The 26,218-nt window shown below is 44.8% G+C and overlaps 1 protein-coding gene across 1 annotated transcript in view; it reads left to right on the top strand.

Moving 5' to 3' along the window:
* Nucleotides 1-4,586, top strand: part of LOC131483200 (cytochrome P450 3A6-like) — a 53,830-nt gene extending 49,244 nt beyond the window's left edge. The window contains exons 12-13 of the mRNA XM_058680606.1: nucleotides 345-507; nucleotides 4,509-4,586. Of these exons, the coding sequence (XP_058536589.1) occupies nucleotides 345-507; nucleotides 4,509-4,586 (241 nt within the window). The remainder of the gene's footprint in view (nucleotides 1-344; nucleotides 508-4,508) is intronic.
* The last annotated feature ends 21,632 nt before the right edge of the window (nucleotides 4,587-26,218 follow it).

The following is a 26,218-nucleotide window of genomic DNA, read 5'->3' as shown; positions in this document are numbered from 1 at the left end:
GGTTGTCAGCTGAAGCAGGAACCTGCTTTCCCTTCCTCCATCCTTACTTCCCATATGTATTCCAAAATGTGAACTCATCACCACCTTTAATATAATGTTAAGGTGCAAAGTGTCTTTTTGAACAGCACTCACATTATCTCATCAACAAGACAGAAAAGTCCTGTGTGGTGAGGGTAATTGCTAACTGGAACAGCTCTCCAATTTAGAATTCTGAAAGTTCAATAATAGCAAGATTTGAATGGCCAAACAATAATTATCTCAAAGGTCCAATTGATAAGTCCAACTAAGTGATTTTTGTGATTCTACGCATCACTAATGTGTCGTCATTTCTGTTGTGGAATCAGGTTCAATAAGAAAAACAAGGACAATATTAATCCTTATGTATACCTTCCCTTTGGAGCTGGTCCTCGAAATTGCATTGGCATGAGGTTTGCTCTCATGAACATAAAACTTGCTCTGGTCCGATTAATGCAGAACTTCTCCTTCAAGCCTTGCAAGGAAACCCAGGTTAGTGTACTTAATGTAGTGAGAATATTTTTCTGACAGGTTTTTCAAAAACCGATTGTTTTCGTGTTATAATAGAATGCTTTGTCATTACACTGTTTTCTTTTTTATAATCTATTTTATTGTATTGTTGTTGACAATCTTTACATAATTAATTACAGTTAAAGAAAGAAAAAGAAAAAAAGGGAGAAAAAAGGTTCAGGGGGATATAGGGAAGTGGGTAATACTATTATGTCCATATTGTTTCCATCATGTATCTGAGGTACAGGGGGATATTGAGGGAGAAGCCCCACCCGGTTTCCCACCTACCCCAAGTCCCAGATGTGGGGCATGCTCTGAGATATGTGCTCGAGTGGTGTTAATAGTTCTCCGGTTATGAATCGCTGCCAGTTTCGCTCCATGAGGTCGTCCACTGATTGATATGGTCCATTATAAAGTCTCCGTGTGCCCCATATTTCACTGCCAACATATAGCTGAGATGAATGATTGATCTGCTCTGTCTTCTGTCTTTTTTTGATTAGAGTTCTGAATCCAGCAGTTCAATTGGGGAGATCTCCAAAGAAACTTTGAGGTATTCCCAGACCAGTTTCTTGTATGTTCTAGCAAGCGCAGGGCCCAGCACAGCCCATTACCCCAATCACCTGGTGGTTTCAATTGCTGAGTTGGTTCTGTTTTCGGTCCCGAGTTGCACTGGATTCAATGGGTGTTGCAGTCCAGTCTGGTTCGGCCCTTGCATCAACCAGTGGGAGCTGCAGCTTAGTTGGGGCGACCCACAATAACCCAGGCCCGCCCCCTACCCTGGTTTGCCAGTATGTGTAGCAGTAGACCAGTCTGTCCCACATCCCATTTGCCTCTTGTACTTGTCAATGGGTATTAAAGCTTAGTTCTATCTAACCAACTCAACCATCCAGCCCTCACGGGTGTTGTTGAGTGCCTCTCTAGCCATCCCAGCTCCCGTCATAGTTTTCATGCCCTCCCACGGGAATAGTGACCCAAGAAGGGGGAACCCACTTTTTCCCTCTCAGGTCTCTCTGTCCCGGTTTATGCACTCTTTATGTGGTTCTGTGATTTGACTTGACAGAATTAGTCCCCAGTGCCAGCTACTGTGGCTATGCCCATACATCCCTCACCCACTCTAATTTATGCTTGCACCAGCAGGAACAATCAGCCCAGCCTGGCCTTTCCCTGATCTAGTCCACATGCAGCGCACAGGTGTTGTAGCCTTGCTTAGCCAGATCTGTCTCTATCCCAGCCCACGCTATCCATTGGGAGTAGCTGTCTGGTGAGGGAACCAGCCCCTTAATCCCCCTGCCGGTTCTGCCCCTCCCTTCCTGGATCTCACGTGTGCCTATTGGGTGCTGCATTCATATCCAGTATAGGCAACCACGCCCTGGCATTCCATAATGTGTACTGGTTTTGTCGCAACCAAACCCGGTTCATCCCACACTCTGTTCTGGTGATCAGATTTGCCAGTCGGTGACATGAACCGATTCAGCCTGGTCTGCTCCTGACCCATGCTGAGTGTGTGATAGTGGGAAACTTTCCATGGCCTATTGTGGGCTGTTTCCTATCATGCTTCTTGCGCTTACCTGCAGGGACTGTGTCCTGCCAGAGAAGTTGCCCAGGCTCCTCCATCAGAACCCCTCCCAATGGCAGATTTTGCGCATACCAGGGGGTCCATGAGCCAACCCTACCCAGTTTACCTCCTGTCCTAGCAGGAACAGTGGCTTTTCCTGGCTGGCTTTCACCCCATTCTGGTTCTTGTTGTTGGATGTTTCAGCCCAGCCAAGCCTTGTCCATACCCCCGTACAGCTCACGCATGGCTCAGTAGGGGGTTGAGACCCAGCCTAATCAGTCCCACATCTACCGTCTGGTTCTCCATGACACCAGATGGTGTTGGGATCTGAACTGGCCTGGTGCATCCAATCCCAGCCCACACTAATGCCTCGGGTGACTACAACTGTTTCCTAGATAGAATGCATCCGCCTTCCAGCACAAGTGCCCCTTGGTGGGAACATCAACCCAGGTAAGGTGTCCCCATGCCTCCCCAACTGGGCCTGTTTCTAGCCGTAGATCATGCGGCTGCCAGTGGTTACTCTGACTCAGCTTATCTCAGTCCCTCACTTGTCCTGGCCTCTGCCTTAGACAGTGTGACTTAGCATCCTTGACTCAAGTAGCTAACTAAGCAGCGATTCAGACAACCAATACACCAGAGCTCCCTGGCCGAGGACTCGTTCACTGCCTTGCGGCAGTGTCTTTGGCTTGAGCCCACAGCATTGGGTCCGGCCCAGCAGGGGCACCCCCCACAGCTGCCACACGGTGGAGGACTCGTTCACTGCCTTGCGGCAGTGTCTTTGGCTTGAGCCCACAGCATTGGGTCCGACCCAGCAGGGGCACCCCCCACAGCTGCCACACGGTGAGGAGCGGCACTTGCCTCCGAATCCCAAGGCCCAAACCCCTCCCAAACTCACCCTGCCACAAGATATCTACACTGTTTTCTTAATTCTGTTTTTCCTACATCTCTGAATGCTTCCCCAAATCTACACTCTTTAGTGTCACTTTCGTCCTTGAATAATCTTTCAATAATGTGTTTTATGGGGCTCATCCCACTGTCAGCATGCAAAAAAAGAGGTTGAAGAATGATTTGACTTTGATTTGGAATTTATTTGAAATGATATTATCAAGAGATCTCTGTGTATATCTCCTAAAGATGTGTATAAGTGGAATTTCAAATTCAAATATGATCACTTGTTATGTTTATAATAAGCAGTGATCTTTTGCCTTCATGTCCATTAATATGAGAATTTATAGAACAGAATCAGTGAGAATGAATAGTTCATTATATTTGATCGTCAGCATCACATGTGTTAGGTTTGTTTTAGATATCCAATGTGATGATCATGATAGATGAGAACTAATGTGACTTTGCCTATGCCTTTTGCAGGCAAATTAATTGTTATATTTTGATGTTCTGAAGTGCATGCTTTTGTAACCCTCACATGAATATTATCATTTTTACAATTACTTTTCATTTAGTGTTTTTAATTCCTCTCCCATGATGTTTCAGTTTATAACCTTCTTGATTCTATCTTTAAGTGCAAACTGTTAATACCATGAAAATGCAGTAACAGAGGCTTGAACTGACATGTGATTGGGTGGAATGGCTGCTAAAAATCCCAGTCCCAGTGGTTGTCAGGAGCTGTCCAGTATTCATCTTTTTCCATCTTGCTCTGGTTTTGGTCTTGTGATGAACTGTGGCAGAGTATCATTACAGAGTATGGCCATAGATTCCTACTAGGGAAGGCCCTAGGAAACTTATGTCTAGAGTTTAAGTTGCATTTAATATTCATCTCCTTGACCTCAGTATGTTTTCTGCAGAGGAAGCTGGGAGAGTAGAATTGGCCACCAACTGAAATTCAGTGTGTAAGTTTGTAAATGTGTGAAGAAATGGACTCATCACTTCAGGAAAGCAGGTCTCTGCCACATGTGGTGAGAGATAACTCCTCCTTGTCAGGCTTCCAGTCATCTTCATGCTGCTCTAGTTCATGTCTGTGAGGAGTTGCTGCAGCTTGTCTTTACTGAGATGAGAATATTGCATGCTCTCCCACACTAAATAAATGGCTCCCTGATAATGAAGCTAAGAGGATTCAAGAAAGCTCTTCAGAACTTCAGAATTCCAGCAGTTACAATTCACAGTACAGCTGGAAAACAAGAGAAGATGTTAGAAACAAAAAGCACATATTTTCGTTTGCATTACTAAATGCAATTGACTTTTCCATAAGGTCAGAACTGTTTATGAGCTTGAAATATGTTATCCACTCAAGAGCAACTTAAGTTTCAACATAGAAAAATTAACTTCATCAGACTTTTCTAAATGTGTTAACCATATGGTCAGAAATGATGCTAGCACATTTCAGTATTGTTATTGTAGCTTTTCTGTTTTGCTTCTGTTATTGATTGTGCTTAATTTTCTGTTTCTCAGTATGTTTACTTCATTGTTGCAGATTCCCCCTAAATTAGCCACACACGGAATCCTCAAGCCTAAGAAGCCCATTATTCTGAAGATTGTGTCAAGAAATTGAACTGTACATCAAGCTTGATTATCTGTGAACATCGCCTTTGCTTTTCATGGAAGCTGTACGCAAAACACCAGAGACCTCAATGCATTTTGATACTAATAGTTACGAATAAGGTTGTAACTAACCTGTGTCATACAAAGAAGCGTTGCAGGGTAGGGGAGGGGCACATTGAGCCATCTCTGTGTGGAGAGTACTCTCTTTTGTATAGTAGAGAGGAGATGAATAAATCAGTGCCTGATGTGTAGATTCAAACTCACTGGTTCTTGTTTTTTTTTTTATTTTTTTTTATTTTTGGAAATTCAGTCACTTTATAATAGGTACATTGTCAAAGATACAGATATCTCCATGAAATACATTTTGTCCACCAGTGTACAAAATTTGAGACGTAAAAAATCCATTTTAACAAAGTCTAGACAGTATTATTGATGTCCATATGCTTGTACATGTGCTCTCAAAATGAGTAGTAGTAATAGTAATACAATACACAATGCTGTAGTTTGCATTAAAGGACACACTTGAGTTTAAACAGCTTTGTCTTATACCTTAAATATTTTGGAAATCTGTGTCCTATATTCTAACCCTCTGAGGCACAACATCAGAATAAAATTTCTTTTTTTTTAAATTAAATTTATTCATTAATTACATTGTGTTGTAATTACATAGAATCTGGGATTCTCCCCCCACGCCCCCCATGGTGGGTCCCTCCACCTTGTTGCATACCATAGTTCAAGTTCAGTTGAACTTTCCTCTTTGCAAGTATATGCCAAGCATAGAGTCCAACATCTTATAGTACAGTCAAGTCCAACTACTTACTGGGGAGACCCTTTCTGATCTGAGGGCAGAGACAGCAGAATATCATCCCGGTCAAATAAAAGCACTAACATACCATCTGCAACAATTAACATCATTATGGGATTAATTGATATGGTATTGAGCAGTCAACATGTTAAAAATAAAGGCGATTTCTTAACCACTTTCTGTGACCCCCCATTCACAGTTCAATTTTAGTTTAAATACTAAATATGACATAACATCCATAACATGACATGTTATGCTTAACATTATATCATCTTAAATTAAGGCAAACATGTGGTATCTAACCTTTTGGGATTGGTTCATTTCCCTTAGCATTATGGTTTCCAGTTGGGCCCATTTGGCCACAAAGAGCTGCATTTTGTTTTTTTTAATAGCTGAGTAGTATTCCATGGAGTAGATGAACCATAGCTTTCTTATCTAAACCTCTGCTGATGGGAATTTTGATTGTTTCCATTTTTTTTTCTTTTTGTTTGTTTGTTTGTTTGTTTTATTATTGTATTGTTGTTGACAATCTTTACATAGTTAATTACAGTTAAAGGAAAAAGAAAAAAAAAGAAAAAAGGAAAAAAAGGTTCAGGGGGATAGGAAAGTGGGCAATGCCATTATGTTTCCATGTTTTTGCAATTACTGATTGTGCTGCTATGAACATAGGAGTGCATGTTGGTTTCTCGTAAAACAAGTTTTTTGGATATATTCCTAGGAGTGCTATAGCTGGGTCATACGGTATGTCAATTTTGAGTTGTTTGAATATTCTCCATACTGATTTCCATAGAGGCTGAAACAATCTGCAGCCCCACCAGCAGTGGAGTAGGGTTCCTTTTTTCCCGCAACCTCGCCAACAAGTGTTGTTGGTGCTTTTATTCATGTGGGCCAGTCTTATTGGCGTTAGGTGGTATCTCATTGATGTTTTAATTTAGATTTCCCTTATTGCCAGGGAGCTTGAGCATTTTTTCACATGTTTATTTGCCATTTGGGTTTGTTCCTTTGTGAAATGTCTGCCCATTTCCCGTGCCCATTTCTTGAGTGGCTTGTTTATTTTGGTGTTTTGGCTGTTTTGTAGTTCTTTGTATGCTCTGGATATTAGCCCTCTATCACCTATGTCGTGCGCCAAGATCTCCCATTCTGTGGGCTGCTTTTTTACTTTGTTGATTGTTTCCTTTGCTGTGCAGAAGCTTCTTAGTTTGATGAGATCCCATTTGTTTATTTTGGTCTTGATTGCTATTGCTTTTGGTGTCCTTTTTAGGAAGTAGGGACCTACCTCTAGATCTTGCAGAGTATTTCCAACATTTTCTTCCAAAAGTTTGAAGGTTTGTGGATGCAGGTTTAGATATTTTATCCATTTAGATTTGATATTAGTGTATGGTGATAGATGTGTGTCTATGTTTTTGTTTCTACAGGCTATCAACCTGTTGTCCCAACAGCATTTATTGAACAGACCTTCCCATTTGCCTGGATTATCGTTTGTCCTTTTTGTCAAAGATTATTTGACTGTATCTGTGTGGGTTCTCTTCTGTTGTTTCTATTCTGCTCCGTTGATCTTCCTCTCTATCTTTGTGCCAGTACCAGGCTGTTTTGATAACCACTGCCCTATAGTATGTCCAGAGGTGTGGGACTGTGATTTCCCCTGCTAACTTCCTATTCTTCAGGATGGTTGTAGCTATTCGTGGTTTTTTGTGTTTCCAGATGAAACTTTGGATCATTGTTTCCAGTTCCATGAAGAATGTTTTTGGCAATTTGAATTGAATTGCATTGAATGTATATATTGCTTTTGGCAATATAGACATTTTAATGAAATTGATTTTACCTATCCAGGAGCATGGGAGGTTACTCCATCTTTTGAGGTCTTGTTCAATTTCTTTTTTAATTAGTTTGTAGTTTTCCCGAAATAGGTCAACTACGTTTTTGGTTAGATTTATTCGTAGATACTTCATACATTTCTCTGTTATTTTGAATGGTATCTTGCTGGTTAGATCTTTTTCCAACTTGGGCTGTTAGCATACACTATGGCTGTTGATTTTTGTTCATTAATTTTGTACCCTGCCACCCTGTTTCTGTGTTGAGCCTCTTGGCTCTTCTATATAAAGAATCATGTCATCTGCGTATAGTGAAAACTTGACTTCTTCGTTTCCCATTTGGATTCCTTTGATTTCTTTTTCTTGTCTTATGGCCTCAGCGAGTACCTCTAGAACTATGTTGAATAGCAGTGAGGAAAGCGGACATCCCTGTCTTATTCTAGATCTCAGTGGGAAGGGCCCCAGTTTTTCTCCATTTAGTATGACACTGGCGTTGGGTTTTTCATATGTTGCTTTGATTATGTTGTGCATTTTTCCATCTATGCCTACCTTGGTTAGATCTTTAGCAGGAAGTTGTCCTGGATTTTGTCGAAAGCTTTTCCTGCGTCTATTGATACTATCATGTGATTCTTGTTTTTCAGTTTTTGGATGTGGTGTAATATATTGATGGATTTCCGGATGTTGAACCATCCCTGCATTCCAGGGATGAATCCTACTTGATCTGGATGAATGGTCTGTCAGAAGATTTTTTGAATTCTATTGGCTAGGATTTTCTTGAGTATCTTAGCATAAATGTTCATCAAAGAGATAAGTCTGTAGTTTTCTTTCTCTGTTGGATCTCTGCCCGGTTTTGGGATTAAGGTAATGTTGGTTTCATAGAATGAGTTTGGAAGGGTTGCTTCCTTTTCTATTGTTTTGAAGAGTTTGTAGAGGATTGGGGTTAGTTCTGTTCAGAATGTTTTGTAGAATTCTGTAGTGAAGCCGTCTGGTCCTGGGCTTTTCTTTGTTGGGAGATCGTTATTCAGTGATTCAATCTCTGCTACAGTTATGTGTTTGTTCAGGTCATTTGTTGCCTCTGGGCTAAGTTTTGGCAGGTGGTGTGAATCTAAGAACTTTTCCATTTCTTGGTGGTCTTCTGATTTGTTGGAGTACAGTGCTTTGTAGTAAATTCCAATTATGTTCTTAATGCATGTGGTGTCTGTTGTTATGTTTCCTTTTTCATCTTTGATGCTGTTAATTCTTGCTTTCTCTTGTTTTTTCCTTGTCAGACGGGCCAGCGGGGTGTCTATTTTGTTTACCTTCTCAAAAAACCAGCTTTTTGATTCATTGATTTTGTGTTTGGTTTTTTTATTTCTATCTGATTAATTTCTTCACTTGTTTTGATGATTTCTTGTTTCCTGTTGTATGTGGGGCTCATCTGCTGTTGTTTTTCCAATTCCTGGAGGTGTGTGTTTAGTTCCTGTATTTGGGGTCTCTCTTGAGCCTTGACATGAGCTCCTATTGTGATGAGTTTGTCCCGTAGCACTGCTTTGGCAGTGTCCCACAAGTTTTGGAATGTTGTGTCAGAGTTTTCATTGGTTTCCATAATTTTTTTTTATTTCATCTTTGATTTCTTCTCTGACCCATTGTTCATTTAATAGCAAATTTTTCAACCTCCAAGTGTTTCTGTATTTCCTTGGGCATTTTGAATTGCTGATTTCCAGTTTCATTCCGTGGTGGTCTGAGAGGGTACATGCTATGATTCCTATCTTTTTGATGTTTTGTAGATTAGCTTTTTGTCCTATCATGTGGTCGATCCTGGAGAAGGTGCCTTGCACTGCTGAAAAAAATGCATAATCTGTGGTCTTAGGATAAAAAGTTCTTTAAATGTCTTCTAAGTCTGGTTGTTCTAAAGTTTGTATGAGCTCTGTTGTTTCTTTGTTGAGTTTTTGTTTTTTTGATCTGTCTATTGTTGTTAGTGGAGTTCTAAGATCACCCATATTTAATGTGTGCGTATCTATGTCTCCCCTTAAGTCTGTAAGCAATTGCTTCACGTAGCTAGGCGCGTTGGAGTTAGGTGCATATATGTTCACAATTGTAATTACTTCCTGATGGATCGTTCCCTTCACCAACATATAATATCCTTCTCTGTCCTTTTTAATGCTTGTCAGATTGAAGTCCATATCATCTGAAAATAGAACCGCTACCCCAGTCTTTTTTTCTCGTCCATTGGTGTGATATATCTTTTTCCACCCCTTCACTTTCATTTTCTTCACATCTGGATGTGTCTCTTGTAGGCAACATATGTTTGTGTTCTGTTTTTTGATCCATTCTGTTAATCTGTGTCTTTTGACTGATGAGTTTAATCCATTTGTGTTTAGAGATAATATTGAGAGGTTGTAATTTTGAGCTGCCATGTGTGTGTGTGTAAGCGTGCAAGTTTGGATTTGTGTCTATTAAGATCTCTGATTGGTTGACTTTCCTCGTATGGTTTTAGTGGAGAGGTCTTCCCATTACCCATCTTTGATTTTGGTTTTCAGTTTTTCTTTCTGGGTTTAGCACCTTCCTGTGGAGATTTTCTAGTGCAGGTTTTGTGCTGATGTATTCTTTGAGTTTCTCTTTACTGTTAAAGGATTTGACTTCATTTGCAAATACAAATGAGAGCTTTGCTGGGTACATTAATCTCGATTGGCAGTTGTTTTGTTTCAGGATTTGAAATGTTTTACCCCATTCTCTCCTTGCTTGGAGTGTTTCTTCTGAGAGATCGGCTGTTATTCTGATTTGCCTTCCTCTGAAAGTAATCTTATCCTTTCTTCTTACTTGTCTTAGAATAGTTTTTTTTTTTTTTTGTATTCGCATGAAGGGAGCTTGAGAACTACATGTCTGGGTGAGGATCTCTTTGGGTCAAATCTGTTGGGGGTTCTTTGTCCTTCCTGGATATGTGCTGGATTTATATTTCCAGTGTTCTGGAAGTTCTCCTGTATTATCTCATTGAAAACCTGTTGTAAGCCTATCTCCTTTTCCACTCCTTTGGGGAGGCCTATTGTTCTTATATTAGATTTTTTGAGGTTGTCTTTCATTTCCTGTATTGACCTGTTGGCTTTCTCCAGATTTGTCTCCAACTGCTTGATGAGCTGCTGCCTTTCATTCTGATTGTCTTCCAATTCTGATATCCTGTCCTCTGCTGTATTCATTCTGTTGGTTAAGCTCTCAATTTTGTGCTCTAGATCGAGGATTCCCTTTTTGACTTGATTTATTTCTGCAGTGACATGGTTTTCGAATTTCTTGGACTCTTCCCAGTGCTTCTCGCTGTCTTTGATGAATTTTATCACTAATTTCTTAAATTCCTTATCTGGTAATTCCTCTATGTCTTCATCCTGCATCTCTGATATTGAGATTAGTTTTTGGTTCTTTTTTTTTCGGATAGTGCTTGATCTTTCTTCTAAGTCATTACTTTTTTTGATACTCCTCCTCATTGTGATGTTGTTTCCTGTCGTTTTGGAATTTTAATCTCTGACTTGCTTGTCCACAGCCACTGCCCTCAGTGCTGTAGCCTATAGGAGGTGTTTTCTAGCTGCTACTGCATGGAACGTTGGCATGAGCGTAATTCTTCTTACTCTATTGGTGACAGCAGGTGATGGTGGGGTGGGTGTTGGGTTGTTTCGTTTGCGCCTGGGTTTATATCTCTGCAACCTGGTTCTGTTGTTGCTAGTTGATTAGGTGTTGTCTTGTGTATGCCAGTGGGGATAGGGTGTAGATGAGAGAATTTGCAACCTCAGGCTTCTTATCTTTGCTTCGGACAGACGTAGAGCATTTGGTTCCACACTCTGCTATATTCTCTCAAATGTGTTCCCCTGTTGGGAAGCACGCTGCAATGGCCCTACTTGCCCGTGCTTCTTTCCCGATCAGGAGATCTGTTGGGTGGCACTGCTGCCTTAGGGGCTCTAGCTGAGCATAGCAGGGGATTCTGCCTGGTTCTCCAACTGCTTGCTGTTCGAAGTCTGTAGTTCACTGCTCCAGGCTGGGTCAGGACGCTCTGCATCCCAACCCTGGTGCCAGGCCCCTTCCCCTGCAACTCCCACTCAAAGACGCTGCCACAGCTGGGAGGCACATTATTGTGTCCCTGTAGACCACGTAGGCAAACTGCAGAGCTGTGTCTGCCTCTGGAGCTTGGATCTAGCACAGCATGGGGTTCTGCTGAAGTCTCTAGCCGCCTGGGAGACACACTATTATGTCTCTGCTGCAGACCCTGCTGAGCCTCGTTCTGCCTTTGGAGCTTGGATCTAGCACAGCATGGGGTTCTGCTGCAGCCTCTAACCGCCAGCCGCTGCTGGGAGACATGCTATTGTGTCCCTGCTAGACCCCTGTAGGCAAGCTCTGCTGAGCTGCTTTCCACCTCTGGAGGTTGGATCTAGGACACCAGGGGTTCTGCTGCAGCCTTTGGCTGCCTGAGGGCACTGCTGGAAGACATGCCATTGTGTCCCTGCTAGACCACGTAGGCAAGGGGGTTCCACTGCAGACTCTAGCCACTAGTTGCAAGGTATCCACAGCCCTGAGCTGGCTAGGGAGGTTCCTCAGATCCGACCCTAGTACCCTGCTCCTCTCCCGAGAGCTTTCTCTCAAAAGTGCTGCCCAGCTGGGGTTGGCAGATTGTTGAGCAAAGTCCCACTTCTGGGGTTTGAGCTGAATTCAGCAGGCTAATCTGTTTGAGTCTTCAGTTGTTTACTGCTCCCAGTTCACAACCGCACCCTGCCCCCGTGAGGGTTTCTCTCCCTGTTGCACTCTCTCAAAGGAGCGGAGCCATGGGAGGCATGTAGCCGTGCCCCTACTAGCTTGCCCTACTGTCCAGGTCGGGAGGTTCTGTTGAGTGTTGGCCAACTTCTGGGGCTCTGGCTGAGAACAGCAGGAGATTCCACTGGGGTCTCTAGTAGGTAGTCCACAGTTCGGAGCTGATTCAGGGATTGCTGCAACCCAGCCAGAGAGTGCAGCTCCAGTCCCCTCTGCACTCTCTCAAAGCTGCTGACCTGCTGGGAGGCGTGTTACTGGAAATCCCCCCCTGCTTGTCCTCTACTTCAGCATGGGTTAATGGCCCCTATTTTCAGTCCTGTAGCTACCTTTAGGGTCTCCAGCACTCCAGTGGCCTGTGCCCTTGCAGGTGTGGGTTGTTTTTTTTTTTTTTTTTTTTTTTTAGCTGCCTTTGTCTTCCCTGGGTCAGCTGAGAATCCACCTCCTTCCCCCTGCCTGGGAGCAGGACTCACCACGTTTCCTGCCACGTGTTGTCTTTCCCTTCTGTCGTTTTATGGCTGTTCTTCCTTGCTGTGTAGATCTTCTTACTTCAGTGAGCTCCAGTGATCTTCCCTTTCCTCTTCCTGCAATTCTGTGTCTCCTGGTTTGTTTCTTTGCTGGATCGGTCCCCCTCTCTCTCTACTCCACCTTACACCAGCTCTCCGCTGTCGGCCATCTTTTTTCTAGAAAGTTCTTGTTAATCATATCTCTCCATATTCTTTTAGTCCTCTCATCCCTTGCTTAGCTGGATCACACAATAAAACATTCTTAGTAGTTTATCAATTATACTAAAAAATATATTTGAATAAATGAGATCGCCCTAGTAGTAACATTTGTATTTTTTATTGTTTGTATTTACTAGTATAAGTATGCATTAAACATGCCAATTACTTTCAAATTTTTTCTTCTAACACATTCTTGTTATTTAAGTGGCAATCTAAGGAACTGAATCAGTGAGAACCAATGGCTGACATTTTATATCCACATGAACACACTGTGATGCCTCTTCAGGAATTCCAGCTTGATTTTTAAGGCATATTATAGGGAGAGGATATTTAAGCACTGTTCATCATTTTCCAGATCATATAAGGAACTCCACAACAAACTCCAAGTATCTTGATCAAAAACTGAGAAATTAATGACAGTTTTCCAAAGAACCTCTAAATAGCATAAAGAATATGAGTAAATTGTCAATATTTCAAGTCACCAGGTAATGCAAGTCAAAACTACAGTGGAAAGTAGCCTCCTGTCAGTTATAATGGTTATTTTCAAGAAAACCTATAAAATTTTTTGTGCAGTTGTGGAGAATATCGAGAAGAGGTAGTATTTTTCAAGATTGGATAACAGGTCTCAAAATGGCTAAATGGAAGATAAATTGTGAATGCTCCACATTATATTCTGCTGGATGACTGCAGTTCAGATTAATAGATTTTGTTCTTTTTAAATAAAGAGCTTGAAGAGAGTAAAGGTCCCAAGTGTAAAGCAGTGGTGTACAATGTCAGTGCTAATTAATCTGACTCAATCAATACATGCCGTATAGATGTATTGATACATCGGAGTGTGGACTATTATTATGTATAATTGATGTATGCTAATCAAATCATTTCTTCCTAGAGTGCTCAATAAGTTTCATACAGAGTGTGGTAAGTTCAATGTTCCAGATCAAATCCCTGGAGTTCACTGCTCAGAGTGACTAGCTGAATTCTGGAGAGAACATTCCGAGTTTCAGTCATTTCCTCTATCAGCCTCAAGGATGTTGCCGTATGAGTTGTGAAGAAGAGAATTTTATGACAACACTCTTGACTACTTGTGTTTCTAGACTGAAGAACTGCCCTGACATCTTCTCCCTTTGAATTGTGCCTTTCCTTTCCCAATCTCTGTTCCATGTTCAGAGTTATGGGTTATCCCTTAAATGCATTTTGATGATTTTACTCTTTCTTTTTTTTTAATTTTAGCTTTTTTTATTTCCCCCACCCAATATCACCATTTATCCCTTACATTGTGATTGGTTATTTTTTTTTTTCCATATTGTTTCCTTCATGTTTAAAGGTGAGTATTAAGGGAGAAGGTCCACCCAATTTCCCACCCACCCCAGGTCCCGGATGTAGGGCATGCTCCGAGGTTCTTGCTCAAGTGGTTTTGATAGTTCACCACTTACAAATCACTGCCAATCTTGCCACTCCAAGCAAAATGAGGTCTTTGAAGAATCCACTGATTGACATAGTCCATCATAGAGTCTCCATTTGCCCAGTATTTCGCTGCCAGCATATAGCTGAGATGGTTGATTGACCTGTTCTGTCTTCTGCCTTTTGTTGGTTAGGGTTCTGAGTACAGCATTTCGACTGGGGAGATCTCCAAAGAAACTTTGTCTGAGGTGTTCTCAGACCAGATTCTTGAATGCACTAGCAAGTACAGGGCCCAGCACAGTCCATCGACCTGAACAGCTGGTGGTTGCAATTGCTGGGCTGATTCTGTTTTCAGCCCCGACTTCCACATAAACCAATAGGTGCTGCAGTTCAGCCTGTTTCTGTCCAGTACGTACTCGGCCTTCACGTAAACCAGTGGGAGCTGCAGCCTAGTCGGAGTGACCCACAACAACCCCCAACAGGTCCACCCCCTACCCTGGTTTGCCAGTAAGTGTAGCAGTATTCCAGTCTGTCCCACATCCCATTCGGCTCTCATACTTGTCAATGGGTATTAAAGCTTAGTTCCATCTATCCAGCTCCACTATGCAGCCCACACAGATGCTGTTGGGTCTCTGTATAGCCACCCCAGCCCCTGTCCTAGTTTTCATGCCCTCCCATGGAAGTGGTAACCCACGAGAGAGGAGCCCACTATTTCCTTCCCAGGCATCTCCCACTCCTGGGTTATGCACACTCCAGGTAGTTCTGTGGTTTGATTAGAGAGAATTAGCCCCCAGTGCCAGCTTCTGCCAGCTGATGCTGTGGCTAAGCCCAAGCAGCCCTTACCCAATCTAATTTTGTTTGCACCAGTGGGATCAATCAGCCCAGCCTGGCTTTTCTCTGATCTGGTGCTCATTAGGCACACAGGTGCTGTAGCTTGCCCAGTCTGGTCTGCCCCCATCCCAGTTCTCGCTCTCCAGTGGGAGTAGCTGTCCAGCAAGGGAACCACCCCTTATTCCCATGCTGGCTCCGCCCCCTCCCTTCCTGGTTCTCATGCATGCTGCTTGGGCGCTGTGGTCACATCCAGTACAGACAACCTCACCTTGGCATTCCATATTGTGCACTAGTTTTTGTTGCGACTGAACCTGGCTCGACCCACACTGTTCCGGCGTTCAGATTTGCCAGTGGATGACATGAACTGATTCAGCCTGGTCTTCCCCCAACCCATGCCGAATGTATGCCAGTGGGTAACTTTCCATGGCCTGTTCTGGGATGTTTCCTATCATGTTTCTTGCCCTTACCTGTTGGGTCTGTGTCCTGCCAGAGGAGTTGCCCAGGCTCCTCCATCAGAACCTCTCCCAATGCCAGGTTTTGTGCATACCTGGGGGTCCATGAGCCAGTCCTACTCAGTTCACCTCCTGTCCTAGCAGGAACAGTGGCTTTTCTTGACTGGCCTTCAACCCATTCTGGTTCTTGCTGTTGGATGTTTCAGCCCAGCCATGGCTCATCCATACCCACATATGGCTCACACATGACTCAGTATGGGTTGAGACCTAGCCTAGTCCATCCCACATCTACCCTGGTCCTCCAGAACACCAGAAGGTGTTGGAGTCTGGCACAGCTCAGTGCATCTAATCCCAGTCCGCATTTGTGTCAAGGGAGACTACAACCATTGCCTGATCAGAATGTAGCCCCATTCCAGGCCACGCACCCTTTGGTAGGAACCTGAACCCAGCTAGGGTTGTCCCCTTAGCGCCACAACTGGGCCTGTTCCCAGCCATAGATCACGCGCCTGCCAGTGGTTGCTCTGACTCAGCTTGGCTCAGCCCCTCACCTGTCCTGACCTCTTCATTAGACACAATGTCTTAGCATTTCTGGATCATGCAGACCAGTAGGTGCAAGAGCCTAGCTCAGCATGACTTGTGCTAAATTCTGGTTTCTAATTTCACTTGTGGGCTAAGGTATGCTCAGTCCTGCCTAATCCACCATGTTCCATTATCAATTGACACATTACCCAGCTGTTGGAGCTACTTTGCCTAGATTGTCCGACCCCCAGGTCTGGACCACGTGTTCACCAGTGGGAGCTATGACTCACCAAGGGGGTTTCCCAAGTTCCTCCACTAAATCCATTCCCAGACCCAGTTCTCATACGTGCCATTGGGTTTAGGCCAGGTTCCAGCGAAGTTTGGCCTTCCATTTGGGCTTGTATGAGCTGGTGAACATTGCAGCCCAGCCCACCCCACACCCTATTCAGGATGCACATTTGGGTGCTGCTGCCTTGAACAGTCCAGACTATTGCAGTTTCCTTTACCTGTGATTGATGGCAGACTCCTTGGTCACACGTAGCTTAGGCCATCACCACCCCAACCCTCGAGTTAACCAGTGGGGCTAGAATTTCCACAGGGTTTGGCCCACAGATCCCTCACAGAATCTACCCCTGGATATGGTTCTCGAGTGTTAGTTAATATCATGGTCCTGCCTAATGTGACCCATCTCCTGATCCAACATCATGTCAGGTAATAGGATATGATCCTGCCAGACAAGCCCCGAGCCATAGCTTTTGCATGGACTGGTATTTGGTGGTCAGCATTTTTCAGTGATTACTAGTTATTCAAAGGAAGAGTTACTGTCACTGGGAAACTTTAATTTGATTCACGTCCTAGAAGCTCAGTGAGTTCAACCTGTAGCTACCTAAGCAACGATTCAAAAAAACCAAAACCCCAGAGCTGCCCAGCCGGGCAGCCAGCATGTGGAGCCTGGCACCAAATGGCGAACTGGCTCTCCGGGGACAGCTCACCACGTGCACGTGGTAGTTGGCGTCTTGGATCCAGGTATGAGACACCCCGTCCTGAGACCTACCAGCAGCCAGGAGGCTTCTGGAAGTTTAAACTCCCAGGCCAAAGGTTGCGCCCCTCCCCAACCCCATTCACCACCAAATGAGGGCAGCGGGTGGGCCCTGGACCTGCCAAGTCATGGAGACCTCCCCCCTCAGTGTACTCACCCCAAAAGGAGCAGCCCCCGCCCAGGCATGCCCAGGGAAAGTTCACCACATGCACGTGGTGGCTGGTGTCTGGGATCCAGGCAAGAAACACCCCATCCTGAGACCCTGACTCTTCTCTTTCTGTGGACTCATGTGTTTTATTGGACAGTGAAATGCTGTGAGGGACTCTCCTGGTGTCATTGTGTTGATATTGATGTAATTCAGGACACATACTTCTACCATATGGACTCTTGTCATTGGGAAAGCAGCAGAAGGAAGGTCAGTGTCCTCTACCCTAATCATTCTCTCCTGAGTCCAGTCATAAAAATCTGCTGCTTGAGTGTGCCCCTCTGTATTTTAAAAAATGGAGTATTGTTGTTCCCAATGAACAGGAACACAGAGGTGACTATGGTTAAATAGATCCTGCATGTCACATCCTCTTGCATTTCATGTGTTCTTGTCTTGTGAATTTGTCTTTTTGTAGAGGAGCTTCAGATGTGTACCTGTTAGTGAACCAATTCTGAACATAAAGTCCATCATGACTGCAAACTGGAATAAGGAGTCATTCACCTCTGGTGGCAACAGTTGGGAACTGTGGTGAGGCCAGTGAAAATAAGAATTGTTGCTATATTGTTCTCACATCTCTGTGATGTATAGTTAGAAGAAGGTAAACTTGCCATGTGTTCTTTTTATTTTAACTCAAATTAGTAAGAGAAAAGCTTTAAAAATGAGCTTTGACTTAGGTGCAAATTTGGTATATACTATACTTTATTGTGTTCCCTGTTCCAGCGACAGGCATTCCATTCCTTTTGGTGTACTGTTGGGTCCCAAGGAATTGAGTGATTTTTCTTTTCCCTGTCAGGGCATGCACAACAATGGTTCTGTGTTTGCAGACACCCAATTGCCAACTAGAAATCCAATGATAAGACAGTATAGAAATGTAGTTTGTGCCCCTTGTACAAGTGATTTGTCACTTGTGTTCAGCCCTAAACAAATGCTTTGAGGCCTTTCCCTGTGTTTCTTTTTCATGGCTTTCTGTACAGAATTTCTTGGCCTGGGAATTCCTGCACCCATTTTGGACATTGTTTTAAACTTCTGTTCATTTTAAAATGAAGAGAATGAGTGAAAGACCCCAGGCTCACTCCTCTCTGTCATCCCCTATTCATCTGAGCAAGATCCCAGGCCAACTCCTCTAGCTCCCATGTTAGCCCACAGGTCACCAGAGGCTGCCCCAGGCACTGTATGACAAGGAGCAAATCCTCCATCCTCTGCTATGGTACCATATGTCCTCTGCAGGCTCCAGTGTAAGGCATATCCTCCATATGCACCTGAATATGCTGTCCACTGCTACTTCTAAGACACTGAAGAGGCCCAGAGCTGACACATGCATTCCATGTTCAGAAAATGGAACCTGAAATTTCCTCCATGGTTGGAGTTTTCTCCAGCACTTCAGTTGGCGAGAACCTTTGTCTGAGGTAATCGCAGACCTAATTGCCAGTACAGGGTCTGGCACAGTCTGTCATCCAAATCAGCCTATGCACACAGCGTTAGTTCCAATGGCTGGGTAGTTGTCTCAAATCCTATCTTCTGAGTGAATTAATGCGTGTTGTAGCTTTGCCACATCCTATTCTGCTGAAGTCCAGCCCCAGCCGAGTTCAGAGCTTGGGAAGGGTGCGTGGAGTCAGCGATAAAGACACAGACACAGACATTTGGTGCGTTCTCACAACAGCCCAAGAAAAAGTGGTCCTTTTTATTCACTCAGACACCTCACAAGCTTCTACACAAACAACTAATTATTCTATTTTTACTTCAAGACTAAGGGGGCATGTACAGACATTTGGTCACTCCGTCTGCACTTCAAGGCTAAGTAGGTGCCCCTAAAGATAATTCTGCAAAATACTGTATTCATATTCTTCAAAGCAAGCCATTATGTATTCTTCAGCAGTAGCCATGGAGTAGCAGCCAGGACTCCAAGGACAAGGCACATGCGATTACCTGCTAATTAGTTGTACATTCCCACCACATTTCTATTTCTACAATTTACCCATCATTTAATGGGAAAATAGGTTATAAGGAAAAAAACTTAAAATCCAAAACAGAAATTTCAAATATAGAATCCCCCTATAACTACAGACTCTACAACCCCATAAACAATGAGAAAATAATCAAAAGCATTTTTCTTTAATAAAAGCATCCTTAATTCCTCTAGCTAAAAATTATAAAAGTGGCTAAAACAATTGCATTTTCTGTGCTCCAAAAAATTATAAAGACAGGCTAGCCTTTGAGAGAACAATAACTATATTTATTGCCATAGCAGTTTCTGCTCTCACTCCCATCACTTCCATTACTTTGTAAAGTTCTTATTAAGCCATTTCCCAGAAGGCACGCTATATGTCTAGGCCCAATTTCAGGGCAATGGGTAGGTACACAATAAGGTGTCCAGAAATTGCATGGGTTTAATTGTACTCCTGTGTGCAGTTAAAGGCCCACTCACCAAGACATTATCAATAACATTAACTCTCAAGCTCACATTGGTGTCAAAAGCCATCTCACAGGGGCAAACAATGCCTCAATAGATCACAGAATTTTTAGTGGGGTGCTTGAGTTTCCATGCAAAAAAGGTGGTGAGACTGCATCAAGGTGGTCAGAGAGAAATTTGCTGAGCCTTGCCTGACAGCTGGAAGCTCCCCCAGGCCTTGCCACACAGGGAGCTGTTCTCTTCACACCTTTGTGTCATCCACACCCACTTCATGGACCCCAGCACTATTCGTCACACATTTAGCGTTCATGCAAACCAATGGGAGCTGCAGCCTAGTCAGAGAGAGGTAAAATAATCTCCACCATGCCCACTCCCTGCACTGTTTTCTCTACTTGCCAGTATGTATAGCAGACTGGGCCAGTCTGTCCCACATCCCATTCACCTCTCATACGTGTTAGTGGGTGTTGACATACCCAGCCCACTCTCTATCCCACAGATCAGACAGCAGGTGCCACTCTCCATTTAGCCATGCCTGCCCCAGTCCTGGTTCTCCTGCTCACTGGTAGAAGTGGCACCCCAAAAGGGAGATGCCCACTGGTTCCCTACTGGGCCCACTTCCACACAGAGTTCTTGCACTCTCCAGGTGGTTTTGCTGTTTAGATTTATAGAATTTGCTCCCCATGCCAGCATCTGCTAGCTGATGCCATGGCAAACCCCAACCAACCCACACCCACTCTGGCTTATGCATGCACCAAAGGTACATTCAGCCCAGCCTGGTTGTCCCCGATCCAGCTCACATGAGGCCAACAGGTATTGAAAACATGCTTTGTCTGGTCTGCCCCCAATCCCGGCTCTCATGCTTAGCAGTTGGAGTAGTGGTCCAGCAGGAAGGCCCTCTGTAATCCCCCTAATGTGTTTACCCCCACTCTCTGAACCTTACTTGTGATGGTTGGGTGCTGCATCCCATCTGGTATGGCCATGCTCACTTTGACATTTGCCAGTGGTTGCTGTAAACTGGCTGAGCCCAGCACACCACCAATTTTAGCTCACACTGGTGGGGGCTATAGTCTAGCCCAGCCAAGGGAGCCTTCAACTTCGGCCCAAATGTGGGTTGGCTGGTATTGCATCCTGACCCAGCATGTCTCATGCTCAATTCTGGTGCATTAATTTGCCAGCATGTGATATGAACTGGCCCAGCCTGGTTCACCCCAGATCTGAGCCAAATGCATGCCACGGGCACCATTACCTTGTCTTGTCTAGGCAGTTCCTTCTTTTGGTTTTTGCACTAATCTGCTAGGACTGTGTCCCAACAGATGAGTTCCCCAAGCTCCTCAATCAGAACCTCTCCCAATGCCAGATCTCATGCATACCTGTTGGTCCATTGTCAAGAACTACTTAGTCCACATTTTGTCCTACCAGGAGCAATGGCCTTTCCGGATCCCCTCTCAGCCTTTCTGGTTTTACGCTTGGGTATTACAGCCCAGACAAGCCTGGTCCACACCCAGACAAAGCTCACACATAGCTCAACAGGTGCAGAGACCTAGTCCAGTTCATTCTACAAACACCCTGGTTCTCAAAAGCACCAGTTGATACTGGATTCTAGCCCAGTCTGGTAAATCCCAGACCCAGTACACACTTGTGCTGACACTGTAGTCATGTTCAGACCAGATAGCATCCCTCACTGCATCCCTTTTGCTTACCAGTGGGACCCAGAAACCAGCCAAAGCACCCCCATAGCTCTCCAACCAGGCCTATTGCCAGCCACAGATCTTACGTATGCCAGTGGTTACTTTTATCCAGCTTTGTATAGCCTCTCACCTCCAGGTGCTGCAGTCTGCCCCTGCTCAGTCTGCTCCCATCCTTGGCTCATGTAAAGCAGTAGGTATGATACCATAGCACAGCATGACTCACATTCCAGCCTGGTTTCTGCACTCACCAGTGGGCTAAGGTTTGCTCAGCCAACCTATTCCACCCTCTTCCAAAACAACCCACAAACTTGACAGTGGATGGAGCTATCTTACCTATGCTGCCCAACCCAGACCTGGACCACCTGTTCACCAGTGGATGCTTTGATCTACCAACAGAGTTTCCCAAGTTCTCCCATCTAGCCTGCTCGCAGACATCTCACACATACTAGTGGATACTAGGCCCTTGCCTGGACATCTTGCCCCCTATCATCACCATAGCCTTGTATGAGCTAGTGGATGTTGTGTCCCAGTCTGCTCCACATTCTCTTTTATTGTGCTCATGCGGGTGCTGCAGTCTGCACCTGCTCAGCTTGAGCCTATTCACAGAGCCCCAGTGTTGGCAGGTTCCGTGGTCATGCTTATCTCAATCCTTCACCCCCTAAAACTCTTAAACTAACTAGTGGGACTTGCAACTCCACAAGGTTAGACCCATAAATCCCCTAAAGAATCTACCCCTAACAAATGTGAGAGCCAACATGGCGTTCGGAGCGATGGAGCTGCTGTGGAGATGGAAATGAGGCACTTTTGCTTCGCTAACAGCCGGCCGCCAGTCTACTGTGGCTTTTCTACACACGGATCTCTCTACAAGGGGCTGAATGCAGAGAACCACAGGACGCAGCCTCCAGCGTACTAGAGCTCCAGTGACTGACCTCTTGGCCAACCAGGGACTCGCCAGTCTTCAGAACTGCAGGTTCCGGTGATCCAGGCCCCAGCGATCTGTTTCCAGCGCCAGTCAGACATACAGCGGTGGCCTCCACATGGACGTTGTGACTGCCAGGTGAGAGCCTGGGTCCGTGTGGGGAGTTAGGAAGGCGAGTGTGGTCTGGGACCTGACAATCTGAGCTGGGTGATTGAGACCAGCTGCAGGCAGAGGGAGTCAGGGACTCAGGGCGCCACCTTGTGTGGAAAGACGGAAAGTGGAGTTCACAGAGCAACACACAGGCCCCTTTCTGACTGTTCATACGGAGCTGATCCAGGGGTGGAGGGGAGCACCGGCCCTGCTCCCTGCATGGTTGGTGTGGTCCATGGAACTGAAAGCTAGCAGCTGCAGGTCTCCACCTGGAGCCATATTGGGTGGCAGGGCAGCAGGTGTGAACCCTAAGTGGAGATCCAGAGTGGGCATGTTGCTGATTAATTGCGCTGAGCTGAGTCCACGGCAACAACCTTGCAGCCTGGAGGGGGAGTCTGTGTAGTCCCTGCAGCTGACGTCCAACAGCCCCCTGATCTTTCTGGTGCCTCATATGGGCACCATCTTGGACACTGAGGCAAGTGCTCCGAACACTGATAAATTGCAAGAGGAGGAATGGCAAACTGTGTATGCACTGGCTCAGCAGCTCTCAGATAACAGTGTCACGGGACCAGACACTGTTACACTAAAGGGCGGTCAGCTGAATGGCCAAAAATTGACCTGGGGACAAAAATACCTCCATCTTAGAGCACTGCACAGGCTCCACGGAAAAAAAAACAGCCTCTACAGGGCATGCCACCAAGTCCGCCCAGGGTGGCCCCAAGAGGTACTTAGACTTGTTGGCCAGCAGGGGGCGACAAGCTGAGTGCTGCCTACAAAATCAGTGCCACGAACAAAGCAATTATTCAGGACAGCTGTGTTTCTCAAATCCAGGGCACTGATTGAACATTAAAGTCAACGTGTACACCTGTAGGTAATAGAACATAGAGATGTCGTCAAACAGATTGGCAACTGCAAAAGGCAAAAGACAAGACAAAAGCACTATGAATGTTACTCAAGTCTCTCCAACAAAGGAGCAAAAGCTTATCCCATTCTCAGAGTTAAGTGAGGAAGGCATTGAGAAAATGGGGGACAAAGAACTCAGAAAACTCATTGCAAAGCTGCTGGTCAACAATGAGAAGTACAAACAAGAGTTCAAAGAAGAAATAGCAGTAATACATCAAATTAAGGCTGATATATCAGAAATGAAGAACACAGTAGAGCAAATTAAAAATACAGTGGAGAGTCTCAAAAACAGAATGAATGAGGCAGGAGAAAGAATTTCAGAATCAGAATATATGTCCTGTCACCATGAAGAAACAAACAAAAAGCTGGAAGCAGAGCTAGGTCAAGCTAAAAAAAGTATCCAAAAATTAAAAGACATGATTGAAAGGTCTAACATAAGAGTTATGGGAGTTCCAGAAGGTGCAGAAAGAGAAGCTGGGATTAGAGGCGTATTCAATGTAATAATACAGGAAAACTTCCCTAAGCTGAGCAAAGAATTAAAAAATAATATTCAGGAGGGCTACAAAATTCCCAACAGAGTTGACCAAAAACTAACTTCATCACGACACATGATAATCAAGCTCTCTTCAGTTGAACAAAAAGAAAAAGAAAAAAATCCCTAACTGCGCATGTGAAAAAAATCAAGTGTCATATAGGGGAACCCCAATAAAAATCACAGCTGACCTCTCAGAGGAAACACTACAGGCCAGAAGGAACTGGAGTGATATATTCCAGATTCTAAAAGAGAAAAATTTTCAGCCCAGAATAACTTACCCTGCAAAGCTCTCCTTTGTCTTTGAAAATGAAATAAAATTCTTCCACAATAAAGAAAAACTTCAAGATTTTGTCTCATCTTAACATGCCCTACAAATGATACTCAAGGAGGTTCCCATGAAAGAAAAAAGAAATAGCAACCATCAGAAACAAAGGCAAATGTGGAGAACATCCCGCTAAAAGGCTAACAGAAGGCCCAATCATAGAACAACACATTGCCAAAATGACAGGACCAAACTGCCCCTTATCTATAATAACGTTGAATGTAAACGGCTTAAACTCATCAGTCAAACGCCAGAGATAGAAGGATTGGATCAAAAAGCAAAACCCAACTATCTGCTGCTTACAGGAGATGCATCTCACCAACAAAGTTCAGAAAAAATTGAAAGTGAAAGGATGGAAAAAGATATTTCAAGCAAATGGTAAGGAAAGACAAGCAGGAGTAGCCATTCTTATATCAGATGACATAGACTTTGATGTGAAGAGCATCAAAAGAGATAAAGAAGGATACCACATAATGATCAAAGGATGCCTTCAGCAAGAAGAGATCAGCATAATAAATGTTTATGCTCCAAATGCCAAAGCAGCTAGCTACGTGAAACAAATATTAACAGGCTTAAAGGGAGAAATAGACTCCAATACGATCATAGTGGGAGACCTTAATACCCCATTAACAGAAATGGACAGATCAAAAAACTAGAATCTCAGCAAAGAAACAATAGAACTTACACAAACTCTAGAGCAAGTGGACTTAGTTGACATCTATCAAACCTTTCATCCTACTGAGAGAGAATACACTTTCTTTTCATCAGTACATGGAGCTTTCTCCAGAATTGATCATATTATAGGCCATAAAACGAGCCTTAGCAAATTTTAAAAAGTGGAAATCATACTATGCATCTTCTCAGACCACCAAGGAGTGAAGCTTGAGACCAAGAAGTCGAAACACCAAGGAAGACTTACAAACACATGGAGGCTTAGTAATAAATTACTAAATGAGCAATGGGTTAGAGAGGAAATCAAAGGGGAAATTAAGAATTGCTTGTAACTGAGGGAGACTCGCAAGATGGCCGACATAGGAGGAAGACTGTGAGGGAGCTCACAGACAGAGAGGGCTAGAACGTGACAAAAGCGTAAGTGGAGCAGCATAGAGCTACAGGGAGAAGAACGTGAAGTTCCCTGGACAGTGTGGAGCCAAAAAAATCCACACAACTCGGAAGAGCAACCAGGGAAAAACAAAACAAAGGGCAGGGAAGATGGCTTTCCGCTCCTGACCTGCTGAGTCACCTTTGAGTGCAGCCACTGAGAGCCGCAGTTGACCCGCAGACCTCAAGACCCGCAGACGCTGTGGCCGTGAGGACCAGCAGTGATCAGGACCCGCTGGCACCTGCCCATCCTAGTCGCCAAGTCCCGCCGGGGCCTTCACCAGCCGCAGTCTCCAGGTCCCATTGGGACCAGTCAGGTCCTGCACCGGATGCAGTCGCCAGGAGACGCACCTGCAGCAAGGGTTCCCACCAGAGGAAGAGGCAGACTGCAAGAACCTGAGGTTTGAGAGAGTTGGGTGGGGACAGTGGTGGGTCGGAGGTTTTGGGAGTTGGCCCCCCAGGGGCATGCACAGAGCCTGAACACCCTTGGTGCTCATCTCCCCTCCCCTCCCCCCCCGAGATTCCAGCATCTGGGGACACAGGGCGAGTGCCTTGAAACTGCCAAAACTGTGTCTGGGAGGTGACGCACAGCTGTCCTGTGCTCTGAGGAGAAAGGCAAAAGGCACATTGAATACTGCCCTGTGCCTTTGCAGTCTGGCACTCAGCTGGGTAGTGCTGTCCCACAGGACCCCGAGCACTCCTCTGGGCAGTCCCGTGCTAGCGCTGGGGCGATCAGTCCCCTGCAAGCGCTGGGGTGGGCTGGCCTGTGCAGGAGGTGCTTCCAGAGAGCACCTAGAACACCCCACGCCCTATAGTCCCATGCTTGGGAGACGCACCAGGAGGGCACTGAGGACCCGCGTGCAGGAGGCTTTCCCAGAGAGCACCTGGAACCTCCATGCCCTGCAGTCCCTGGCACTGGGGACACACCGAGAAAGCACCTAGAATCCTCCGAGCCCTGTGATCCTGTGCAAAGGGTGTGCGCACAGAGAGTGCCTTCACTCCCCCACACCCTGTGGTAGCATACCTGTAGGGGACGAGCTGAGAGTGTGCTTTGAATCTGCT

The sequence above is a fragment of the Ochotona princeps genome, chromosome 24, assembly GCF_030435755.1.
Source record: "Ochotona princeps isolate mOchPri1 chromosome 24, mOchPri1.hap1, whole genome shotgun sequence".
NCBI classification, from domain to species: domain Eukaryota; kingdom Metazoa; phylum Chordata; class Mammalia; order Lagomorpha; family Ochotonidae; genus Ochotona; species Ochotona princeps.
The sequence above is the reverse complement of the archived record's forward strand: the minus strand, read 5'-3'. Positions and strand labels throughout refer to the sequence as shown.